The sequence below is a fragment of the Sceloporus occidentalis genome, unplaced genomic scaffold (assembly GCF_023333645.1).
Source record: "Sceloporus occidentalis isolate IW3139 unplaced genomic scaffold, rSceOcc1.0.p SCAF_12, whole genome shotgun sequence".
In the NCBI taxonomy this organism is placed as follows: Eukaryota; Metazoa; Chordata; class Lepidosauria; order Squamata; family Phrynosomatidae; genus Sceloporus; species Sceloporus occidentalis.
The window spans coordinates 1,275,783-1,287,988 of record NW_028316992.1 but is presented as its reverse complement, the minus strand read 5'-3'; the positions used below and the strand labels follow the sequence as shown (position 1 = coordinate 1,287,988).

General features: G+C 45.4%; 1 protein-coding gene across 1 annotated transcript; it reads right to left on the bottom strand.

Annotated features, from left to right (window-relative positions):
• Nucleotides 1–8,794: 8,794 nt before the first annotated feature.
• Nucleotides 8,795–9,850, bottom strand: LOC149305196 (uncharacterized). Its single transcript, XM_089478021.1, has one exon. The coding sequence runs from the start codon at nucleotides 9,848–9,850 to the stop codon at nucleotides 8,795–8,797; it is 1,056 nt and encodes a 351-aa protein (XP_089334147.1).
• Between the last annotated feature and the right edge of the window lie 2,356 nt (nucleotides 9,851–12,206).

Here is a 12,206-nt window from a genome sequence, read left to right as displayed (position 1 = left end):
TTAATTCTGGGTAGAAACAAGAGAACCAATGAGAGTGGATGTACATGCCCACTGGGTGGATACTGACAAGAGTGGGTGGTATGATCCAAGGACTATAATAATGGCTATGAATCCTAATGTATTTTGTGGGTAGTAGCAGTGGAGTATTGTTGTATTGGATAGTTTTGGAACTGTATATAGTAGAATAAAGTAGATCTTTTATATAAGACTACTGAGTTGTCTGGTGTCTTGAGTGAAGATACAAGAGCCAGCTGGATCCTGAAGAAGTGGGAATACTTCTGTGGAAGCAAGAGTGAAAAGGCTTGGAGAGTTTGTCAGGGTCTTCAGCCTATTCTCTGTAACTCTGCTGCTTTTGAGCAAAGCTTTAACCACTGGCCAAAACTGGTCAGCGCCGGTGCGTAACAAGGTGGTGAGTTCGAGCCAGAGGTGAAGAGCTACAACTCCCATCATCCCTGACAAGGGTTATGGGCCCAGGTACTGCAGCACCCAGCATCCACAGAAGCTGAAAGTTCCAGAGAGTGGAAGACAGTTTTGTGGAAGACAGATCAGAGCAAGCTGTTTGCGCTGCACTGATAAGCTCCGTGAGTAACTCCTCCTGTGTTTTGATTAAGCCCAAAAGGGGGCAGCTGTGCATACTCAGAAGGACTGTGTCAATTGAGTCACTGCACAAATTAAGATGGAGATTTTGAAGTTTAGTAAATTGAACAGAAGCAACTACTCCACCTGGAAGATTTATGCCCAGTCTCTACTTGTAAAAGAAAGTTTATGGGCCACAGTTGAAGCCGGGCTGCCAGCAGACCCTAGTGCAGCCACGAAAGAGAAAGATAACAAAGCCAAAGCCTGTCTTTTTCTAATGCTGGAAGAAGACTTGATTAATGATGTCAGAGATAAGGAAACCGCCAAAGATGTGTGGGACACTCTGGAGAGACTACACACTCCTTCTACTGCCTTTGCAAAAATGCTATGGTCTAAGAGAATTTATAGGCAGAAGATGGCAAAAGGCCAGTGTGTGGTAGAGCATTTGAAAACGATGCAAGACTTGTTTGTGCAGGCTGAGCTAAGAGGAGTTGAAATAAGTAGAGAACAGCAGTGCTACATTTTGATTGAATCATTAGACCCTTCTTGGGGGAACATTACCAACAGTTTGCAAAATTTACCGGAAGCAGAATTGACTAGAGACTTAATTGTGGCCAGAATTCTGGAAGAAAACCAGAGGAGACAGTCTGAGAGAAATGACGCAGCAACTTCTAAGACTGTGCCAAGTGAGCAAGCCAAGCCTGATGTGCGTGGGCTGGACCAGGCAGCTTCTTCGAGGGAGCAACGGAGATGTTTTTACTGCAAAAAGATTGGACATCTGCAGAAGCACTGTAATCTTTTGGCTGCTGAGAGAAGCAAGCAAGAGAGCAGATGGCAACCACGGCACTACCAGAGGCAGAAGCAGTCCAAGCCGCCATTTTTGAAGGACAATAGAAATAATAATAAGGTGTTTGCCACCATGATCAAGGAAAAACAAAATGCAAACTCTAAGTGGCTTATAGATTCAGGAGCTTCGTCCTCCATGTGTAACAATATTAATTTAATTAGTGAAAGAAAGCCAGCCAATATAAATGCTGTAGTTTTGGCTGATGGGAATGAGCTTAGTACTGTAAATCAAATGGGAACAGTTTACATTCCAGGGCTAAAAGAAAACTTTAATGATGTTTTGCATGTAAAAGAATTAGAAAACAATTTGTTATCAGTGAGCAGATTAACAGACAGAGACTACATAGTCACATTTGAAAAAAATCTGTGTAAAATAACATTGAATGGGGAACTGCGTGGTATAGGTTTGAAAAAGGATAAGCTTTATTTCTTGGAAGAAAATGTTGAAAATTACAAGGTAGAGAATGCTAACAATATTGATAATGTGCCAATGCACAAAGACTGCATACATGAGATCCATAGAAAATTTGGCCATGCAAGTTTCAAGTGTTTAAAGAATTTAATAAGCATGTGTCCAGATCTAAAAGTAGCAGAATGCAAAAATCACTTGGATTGCACTGTTTGTAATCAAGTGAAGGTCAGAGCTTTTCCAGTTGCTAAGAAATCCAAGAGAATTGCTCAAAGACCATTTCAATTTGTACATGCTGATGTAGCCCAAGCAAATTGTTTGTCATTAGGAGGAAGCAAATATTTCCTAGTAATTGTGGACAGATATTCAAGATATGCTTTTGTAAGAATATTGAAAAATAAGTCTGATGCTGGGCAAAGTTTGAAAGCATGGGTAAGAATGGTAGAAAGACAATTTGATAGCAAAGTAGGAACAATTGTTACAGATAGAGGTGGCGAATTTTTAAACAACCAGCTGTATAATTGGTTTCAGAAGGTGGGAATAAGGCATGAAACCACCAACCCTGCTTGTCCAAGTGAGGATGGTTTAGCAGAAAGGAAAATCCAGGACATTAAAAGGATTTCTGCTTGCCTGATGGCAGATGCAGGGGTAAATGACAGCTTCTGGGGTGAAGCTACTCTAACTGCCATACACATAAGTAATAGGTTGTTTCATTCAGAGATTGAAGACATTCCCTACAGGGTCTTGTATGGGAGAGTGCCAAATTTCAAATATCTAAGAGTTTTTGGACAATATGCACATGTCTACATACCTGCTTGTTTTAGGAAAAAAGGAGAACCAAAAAGCAAAAGGCTCAGGTTTTTAGGATATTCAGGGAACAGCTATAAGTTTCATTTAGGAGGAAGAGAAGTACAGTACTCCAGGTCTGCAAATTTTGAAAGACATGCTGGCTGGGACAAGCTGCATGCCAACAAGGAAGTGTTCTTAAGGTTAGGTAGCTCAAGTGAGCAAGAAGCCCAGACTGAACCAACTTCAGGAAACGGAGGGGTTTCAGTCAAGCCAGAAGCCTCTACTAGCAGTAGTGGTAGTACCTCAGACGGGGAGACACAAACAAGACCAGTAACCACTAGGATGACAGAAGACAAAAGATTTAGCAGAAAGACAACAACTTCTAGTGCAGACAGTGATAAGGAGAGAGGCAGAACGGCAGAATTCATACCCAGGCGTAGTCACAGAGTTAGGAAGTCACCAGATAGGTTTGTTGTGACACAGGCAAGGGCTTGTACAGTGGTAGAAGAGCCTGAGAGTTTTGAAGAGTTAGAAACATTTTCTAGGGAAGAACAAGAAAGATGGTGTGAAGCAATGGATAGTGAATTTAGTTGCTTGGTGAACAAAAATGTGTTTGAAGTTGTTGATAGACCCATAGATAAGAAAGTGATTGGTTGTAAATGGGTGTATAAGAGAAAGGAAATGCCTGATGGAAGCATTAAGTACAAAGCAAGATTAGTAGCTAAGGGTTTTGCACAACAGCAGTATGAGAACTTTGATAAGACTTATTCTCCAACAGCAAAGCCAGAAAGTTTGAGAATGGTGTTAGCTGTAGCAGCAAGAAGGAATTTAGTTGTGGAACATTTTGATTTTGAAACAGCTTATTTAAATGCAAATTTGGATGAAGAAATTTTTATGGAACAACCACAAGGTTTTGAAGAGAATGGAAGTCAAAAAGTTTATAGGTTGAAAAAGGCATTGTATGGTTTAAAACAGAGTGCCAGAGCATGGAATTTGTGCATTAATGACGAGTTGGTTAAGCTAGGATACAAAAGAAGCGTTGCAGATGCTTGTGTGTATACAAAAGGAGACATAGTGCTAGTGATTTATGTGGATGACTTGTGCATGGCAGCAAAGTCAAAACAGGAAATAGAGTCAGTTAAGAGAGAATTGTCAGAAAAGTTTGTTTTGAAGGATTTAGGTTTGTTGAAGTCCTATTTAGGCATTAATGTTGAATGGACACAAGAAGGTCATTGTTTGTTAAGCCAGAGAAAGAAGATAGAGAACTTGATAGAAAAGTGTGGACTACAGAATGCTAAGATAGTTAGAGCTCCAATGACAACTGGTTTCGTTTCTGAATCAACAACCAGAGATTTTGAGGACAAGACTTTTTTCAGGAGCATCATAGGATCTTTACAATTCATTTCTTGCCACACTAGACCAGACATTTCGTATGCCATGAACGTTTTATCTAGAAGACTTTGTGATCCTAAGGTTGAGGATTGGACAGCTGTGAAACACTTACTAAGATATTTGAAAGGGACTATAGACAAAAAGTTAATCATCAGAAGCAGTAATGCAGATTTAGATTGTTTTGTAGACAGTTCATTTGCGTCAGAATTAGGAGACAAGAAATCAGTGACAGGAATGATAATCAAGTATAGTGAAAGTCCCATAGTATGGAGAAGCAGAAAACAGACTAATGTAGCGTTAAGCACATCTGAAGCAGAATTTGCAGCTTTGAACGAAATAGTGAATGAGGTACAATGGCTTGAACAATTGTTAAAAGACTTGAACGAAAATTTCAGAGTACCTGTAGAAATTCAAGAAGACTCGCAATCATGCATAGCGATGGCTGAAACAGAAAGTTTGAAGAACAGAACCAAATATGTGGGTGTAAGATACCAAAATGTAAGAGACATGGTTCAAAAAGGAGAAATAGAGTTGAGGTACATAGAAACACAAAATAACATAGCAGATTTGTTTACAAAAGCTTTAACAGTAGAAAAACATGAAAGATTGACACAAATGGTTGGAATGACATTGTAAGCCACATACAATATTTTATTTCGGAGGGGATTGTTAAGGAAAAAGCAACATGGGATATACAGTGGATGAAATAAAACATGTATGTGAGAGTCAGGATGACTCAGCAGAAGCAAATAGAAGCCACACAGGTGTAAAAGGTAATGTAATTAGCAAGTCCTAAATGCCAAGGACAGAAATGTAAAGTGGATAATTGAACACACCTGAGAATTGTTAAATGGTCAAGGCTGAGATGATGAAATCATTAATTCTGGGTAGAAACAAGAGAACCAATGAGAGTGGATGTACACGCCCACTGGGTGGAAACTGACAAGAGTGGGTGGTATGATCCAAGGACTATAATAATGGCTATGAATCCTAATGTATTTTGTGGGTAGTAGCAGTGGATAGTAGTTGTGGAGTATTGTTGTGTTGGATAGTTTTGGAACTGTATATAGTAGAATAAAGTAGATCTTTTATATAAGACTACTGAGTTGTCTGGTGTCTTGAGTGAAGATACAAGAGCCAGCTGGATCCTGAAGAAGTGGGAAGACTTCTGTGGAGGCAAGAGTGAGAAGGCTTGGAGAGTTTGTCAGGGTCTTCAGCCTATTCTCTGTAACTCTGCTGCTTTAGAGCAAAGCTTTAACCACTGGCCAAAACTGGTCAGCGTCGGTGCGTAACAAGGTGGTGAGTTCGAGCCAGAGGTGAAGAGCTACAACTCCCATCATCCCTGACAAACTTGACCCTAGAATCCATTTATGTGCCTCTTTAGAAGTCAATGGTATCTGTAGAACTCTTTTCTAGCAACACATCTCAAATGACTTTTTCCCTATCGGCTTTCTTCACTGTCCAACTCTTTCACAACCATACATAAAAGTGGGAAATACGGTTGTGATTATACAATCATAAATGGAGAGACACTACAATGATAAGGAACTGGAGGTGGATAGAGCATCATAACTGAATGGAAATGTAATAAAACAAGGGCATGATTTGGGTCAATTCATTGAAAGGATTGCTTCCTAACGATAGAGTAAGCCACGATTATACATATATGACTAATATTTGTTAAGTGGTGTTACACTGATAGGTCAAACATATATCAAGTTCGCCTTGGCAGGAGGAACATCATGACCTATTGGTCTCCACAGATCAGTGATGTCAAACATAAAACGCTAAATTTGCTAAATACACTTGAAGTAAAATAAAATAAAATGAATCTAGAATTGTGCTGTTATAATATATTTTGGATAAAAAGTATCACTGCAGGCTGGAATTTTCTTTTCACTTTCTATGTCTCATATCAAACATCTACATCATGACATTGGTGTTTAAGATTTAACCATCACTATGATTTATTGGTTTTGCTGAACCACTTCCTGAGCTTGAGAAAGTTACTTTAAAAAACTAAAAGTTACTAAAAAAACCCAAAACCAACGCCATGCTGGCTGAGGATTCTGGGAGATAGGGGAGATTATCAGATGGGGAAAAGTACATCCATGTCCCATCTGATAATCTCCCCTATCTCCCAGAATCCCCAGCCAGCATCGGGTATTTTTATGCTATTGTCCACAATCACACGAAAGACTTTCAGACAATGTTGCATTTATCCTGTCATTGTCCCGTCAGTGAAGTGGAATTCTCTTGTCATTTTATATTAATGGGGGTTTCTAATTGCCTTGCATGTGCTTGTCAAAATAACCACAGAACACCGATATGGGAGAAAGGCCACAACTTTATTAAACCATTGGTAGGGTTGGCACAAAGCATAAGGTCAGGATCTGTGCAATCAAACAACCACCCTGTTGATTGATTATCCAAAGCCGGGTCCCTACCCGGTGCTTGGGATGACCTAGGGGCTAAGGAACACCGCTTGAGCGCAAACCATGCCTTGCGTTCTCCAATTCACAAAGCCCCTAGTCACCGGGAGGCGCACCTGCGTTCTGGCCCCCGCAATGGCCAGACGCCTTCGCTCATCGCCCCCGGGTACCTTGTGACTCCCAAACCAGAACTCCATAGCCCTGGTACCACCAACGTTCAGATCCTGGCCTATGCTGCCGCAAAGTTGTGACAAAAAACCACCTAAAACAGCGGTGGGCGGGTGGGAGAAGCTCGAGGCTAGCTCCCTTCCAAGCTTGGCTCCGCTCTGCTCGGAGCCAAGCACCGACTGAGGCGGAGAGGCCTCCGAGCAGCAATATATACTGCTCGGCCCCTCCCCTCTGCGTCCTTTGCGGGGCCCCGCCCCCAAGGCCGAGCCCACCAATGGGCAGCCTTGGAGGACCGGAAGCCCCGCACCAGCAAGCCCGGCTCCTAGAGCGTCCCTGGGCCGGAAGGGCCGCCCCTTCCGGCCCCACCAGCCAATCAGGAGCCGAGGCAAGCCCCAGAGCACTCTGGGGCTTGTAGTTTTGCCGCGCTGCAGCGGCAAAGCAGTCTGCCCCGCTATCGGGGCGACTGCAATTTGCCTTGCATGTGCTTGTCAAAATAACCACAGAACACCGATATGGGAGAAAGGCCACAACTTTATTAAACCATTGGTAGGGTTGGCACAAAGCATAAGGTCAGGATCTGTGCAATCAAACAACCACCCTGTTGATTGATTATCCAAAGCCGGGTCCCTACCCGGTGCTTGGGATGACCTAGGGGCTAAGGAACACCGCTTGAGCGCAAACCATGCCTTGCGTTCTCCAATTCACAAAGCCCCTAGTCACCGGGAGGCGCACCTGCGTTCTGGCCCCCGCAATGGCCAGACGCCTTCGCTCATCGCCCCCGGGTACCTTGTGACTCCCAAACCAGAACTCCATAGCCCTGGTACCACCAACGTTCAGATCCTGGCCTATGCTGCCGCCACAAAAGGCCTACTCAGAGGCCTGCCGCCAACCCTGCCAAGAGCGATTTAATGTCCACCACATTGATCCAAATGTGGGCGAACGTAGCCAACAAAGGCCTTGGATCTCCAGCGTCCCACTTGCTTGATATCCCTGGCAGGCATGCCAGCCCTAGAGGCCGCAGTGGCCGCACCAATCCGAAAAGAATGTCCACCAAACTCCCTGGCAGGGAGTCCCAAACTTGAAATGACCATTCTGAGCACAGAAACAAACTGGTATCTTGTCAGGGGAGAACCATCCACATGTATGAAAAGAAATTCGGCCAACGAAGGCCTAACATCCCAGAAGAATCGAAGAGCTTTAACTGGGCAAACAGGGGAGCCACGAAAGCGACGTAGCACCACATTCTGACCAACCCCTAGCTGGTCGCACTTGGAGCGACGCAAAGTTAAAGAGACACCGTGCTTTATAAAAATTAAGTCAGAAGCACGCAGTGCCCTGCCAGACAAATCGCTCTTGGACCCAGCAACTAATTCGCCTAAACGAAAGGCGCCAAAAAATGCCACTGCAAATGCAGCACAAAACAGCTGAACTTCGTATTTAGAAGAACAAATGACAGGAAGAGTAGCACAAATTTTACCGAGCAATTGTAAACAAATAGGACGTCTTGTGTCCTTATTAACAGCATAAGCACGCTTCCAACCTTCAACTGTCCTTTTTACCAAAAAAGAGGCACATGGATCAGCAAATCCCCCAGCCTTAGAGAAAAAAGAAATACCAGCCAAATGGATGGACATTGTCTTAGGAGCCACCTTATTGTGGCGTAACCAAACTAAAAAACGCAACACCACCTCGGTAGACAAAGGCCAAACGTGCTGATTTCCGGAGTCATTAAAATAATCTGACAGCTTTCTTATGGCATTTTTGTAAGTCTTTAACGTGGAAGGAGCAATGGATCCCAAAATCCCATCCATTATTTCTGACAGCCAACCTCCCACATGGAAGCAGGACATGGGGTAGGTTGAAGGTCTGCCTCTGGGGCTAATTGTCGAAATCGCTGAAACTGAAAACGAGAAATTGCATCAGCAATGCCGTTATCTATTCCATGAACATGTTTAGCTAGGAAGGAAATATTGTTAATCAAACAACACAACACAAACTTCCTTAACAAACTCACGACCCTGGGGGATTTTGCTGACTGCTTGTTGATAATTGACACCACAGCTTGGTTGTCGCACCAGAAAAGGACTCTTTTGTTTGAAAAAAGGGTGCACCAAATTTGAATGGCCACAACAATGGGAAAAAATTCCAAGAATGTAAGATCTCTGAGAATGTCTGATCCTTGTCAGGCCTCAGGCCAGCGCTCAGCACACCAGTGGCCATTGAAAAATAAACCGAAACCGATGCTCCCAGCTGCATCTGAATGAACCTGCAAAGAGTCATTAATGTGCCAGGTTCTCTGCCAAATGGCAATACCGTTGAAACTCTTGAGAAATTGGAGCCAAATGCGAAGGTCATCCTTAACACCTTTAGTGATCCTAATGTGATGGTGAGGCAGCCGCGGACCTGCTAAAGATCTGGCTAATCTAGCACAAAAGGCTCTGCCAGGAGCCACCACCTTGCATGCAAAATTAAGATGTCCCAGCAGGGATTGTACCTGCTTTAGCGTGAGCTTGGGAGCCTGGAGGGCCTGCTCTAAAAGTTCGCACAGCACACCAATTTTTGAATGAGGTAAAGAAGAAAAACCATTGACTGAATCTAACTGAATGCCTAGAAAGGACATAGCATTAGCTGGACCCTCTGTCTTGTCAGCCGCAAGCGGAACCCCAATTTCCGCAGCTAGGGAAGAAAAGGCAGTTAATAAATCCAGACACATGTTAGAATTAGCAGGTCCCACAAACATAAAATCATCCAGATAATGTGTAACCAAAGATGAAGAAGCCCTACGCTTTAACTCCCACTCCAAAAAGGTGCTAAAGGTTTCAAATGCTGAGCAACTTATGGAGCAACCCATAGGCATAGCCTTGTCAAAGTAAAATTGACCTTCAAATTGGAAACCAAGGAAATGAAAATCGTCCGGATGAACCGGAAGGAGTCTAAAGGCTGACTGAATGTCACACTTGGCCATAAGTGCACCTGGGCCGCAGGACCTGACTAAGCGAACTGCATGATCAAAGGAAGCGTATTTAACTGAGCAAAGCTCATCAGGGATGGCATCATTGACAGAAGACCCTGGGGGGTGAGAGAGGTGATGAATTATCCTGAACTCCCCAGGAGCTTTCTTGGGTACAACACCCAAAGGAGAGATATGAAAATTATCGAAAGGAGGTGCAGGGAATGGGCCAGCAACCCGCCCCGCCTGGATCTCCTTGTTGATCTTTAAACGGAGTACCTCAGGCATGGATCTGGCAGATAGCAAGTTCTTGGGAAACCAATGTGCCAAATGACCTGAAACAGGAATCCTAAACCCAAATACAAAACCATTGGCCAAATAAGAGGCAGCTTGCTTATAAGGATAAGCTTCCAGCAATGGAATAAGAACCTTGGGATTTACCGGAGAAAAGGCTAACGAAAATGCCTGGGTGGGAACAACCGAATTATTTTTGGCTCCCTGCTTGACCGGCACTCGGCCCCCCGGCCCCATCGCCTTTTCCGGTGGTTGCAGAAGCAGGGCGCCCGCCTCGAAAGGGCTGGGAAGCTTGAGCAGGACGGGAACAAGAAGATTTAGGGTGGGACCCTCTACAAATGGAACAGCAATGCTCATATTTACAATTAACACGGGTACAACGACTAGAATTGTAGTCCCAACAAGATAGAAACTTGGAGTCCTTTTTAACAGGCCCTTTTTGAGAGCCCTTGGGCCTCGCTGACGTGCCCACTTCCAAGAGCCAAATCTCGTGATGAAGAAGGTCCCAACGTTCACGAGAGTTCTGTGATGCATGTTGGCGAAATGCAGCATCATAGGAAATAGCAGCTGCATCTCCAGCGAAAGCCCTGGCGCGCTGCACGTTCAACAGATGGCTAAACAAATGCCAAGCACGCTCAGGGAACGCCATGGACACTACAGCGGCAAAGACGGTAAAGCCCTCCAACCAATTAGAAAAAGTAGGCTCAGCCGGAGCAACCTTAGGCTCATGCCTGTTCTTTTTAGTTGAAGTGACTGCAACCGCCTCCTTTCCTTTAGGCTGCAGCAAGGTAAAAACATCCACGTAGCAACCTCGAAGAATGTTGTTACGTATCTTCTTCGACAGATGGGCTCCAGGAGGGCGCTCTCCAGGAGAGCAAACCGGGAACTCAGCTGCTAGCGGATCAACCCAAACACCTTGCACCCCGGGTCGCCAAGCTCGCTTCTTAATGGCCCACCGCGGCAAACCCGGGACCATAGCATGGTCAACCCAAAAGCCATCCCTACCCACTGGCACATCAGGGTGAAAACCACCTGTAGAAGCTGATTGAACCGAACCGGCCTTCCGCGCTCTCCGTCGTTTCCTCTTGGCCTTGCGCTTTCTCTTCTTGTCCCGGCGCCGCTGTGTCGCTGACACTCCGGAAAGGTCATCCTCGTCCGATGACGACGATGATGAACTGGAACTTGAAGAGCTGGATGAGCTGGAAAGCTGAACCTCCCGTCGACGGGAACCAGGGCCGGACGACCGGGGGTCTTGAATAGCTGCAGAAGTGGATGGCTGTACAGACACACTAGCATCCTGATGACTTGGCTGAAGAACTGGCACTGCAGGCGTCGATGGGAGAGGCATCCGACCAGCATCAACAGCATGCTGAATGAATTCGGTGATGGATCTGGATAAGTTGGCAATAGCATCTGGATTCATCCCAGCAGGAACAGCTGGCTGTGTAATGTCTGCCACAGGAGGATTGCTCACACTGTGCGGGCCAGCATGTGCAAATGTAGTAATGAGGGACCCATGACTAGAGGCCTGAGACCTACTCGGCAAAACATGAGGATTTATAACCGACCGAGCCCTGCGAGCCTCAATCCTCTTTGACCTTTTTGGAGACATCTTGCAGATGTAAAAAACAGGCAACTGCTAAAATTGCAGTACACATTCACAGGCACTGGCAAGCAGAAATGATCAAGGTGTGGAAGGTCCCCACACAGCAAATGTCCAAGCTAATTGGCACTAAAGAACAGTGTCCAAGTACTGCAAAATTAACCCCAAGGGTTAAAAGGGGGAAAAAACAATAATAATAAGGCCCCTTTTATACTGGAATGGCTATTACCGCCAAATTTAGGTATTCAAAATGGCGCTCCCGCCAAAAAGGGGGAACAAAATGGCGCTCCCGCCAAAAAAGGAGCTCAAAATGGCGGCTCCCGCCAAAACTGGGGCCTAAAACAAAGGCCTGGCGCCAAATAAAGGCCCAAATGGCGCCTCCTGCCCCCAGCAGGCACCCTAGGGGGTGGGGGGACTTACCCCAATGGCCGCCGGGCCGCGGAGAAGCCGGCAAAATGGAGGCCGCGGACCAAGGCAAATGAGCCCGGTGGAATGGGGATCCGGGGAGGGAACCTCCCCGAACCACACCACCCCACCAACCTCGGCCCTGTCGGCCTCCAAAGGAAGGGAGAAGCTCGAGGCTAGCTCCCTTCCAAGCTTGGCTCCGCTCTGCTCGGAGCCAAGCACCGACTGAGGCGGAGAGGCCTCCGAGCAGCAATATATACTGCTCGGCCCCTCCCCTCTGCGTCCTTTGCGGGGCCCCGCCCCCAAGGCCGAGCCCACCAATGGGCAGCCTTGGAGGACCGG

Bases quoted from the DNA above. Each gene is read 5' to 3' on its own strand.
- LOC149305196 (XM_089478021.1), bottom strand. From the start codon at position 9,850: ATGCCTGAGGTACTCCGTTTAAAGATCAACAAGGAGATCCAGGCGGGG.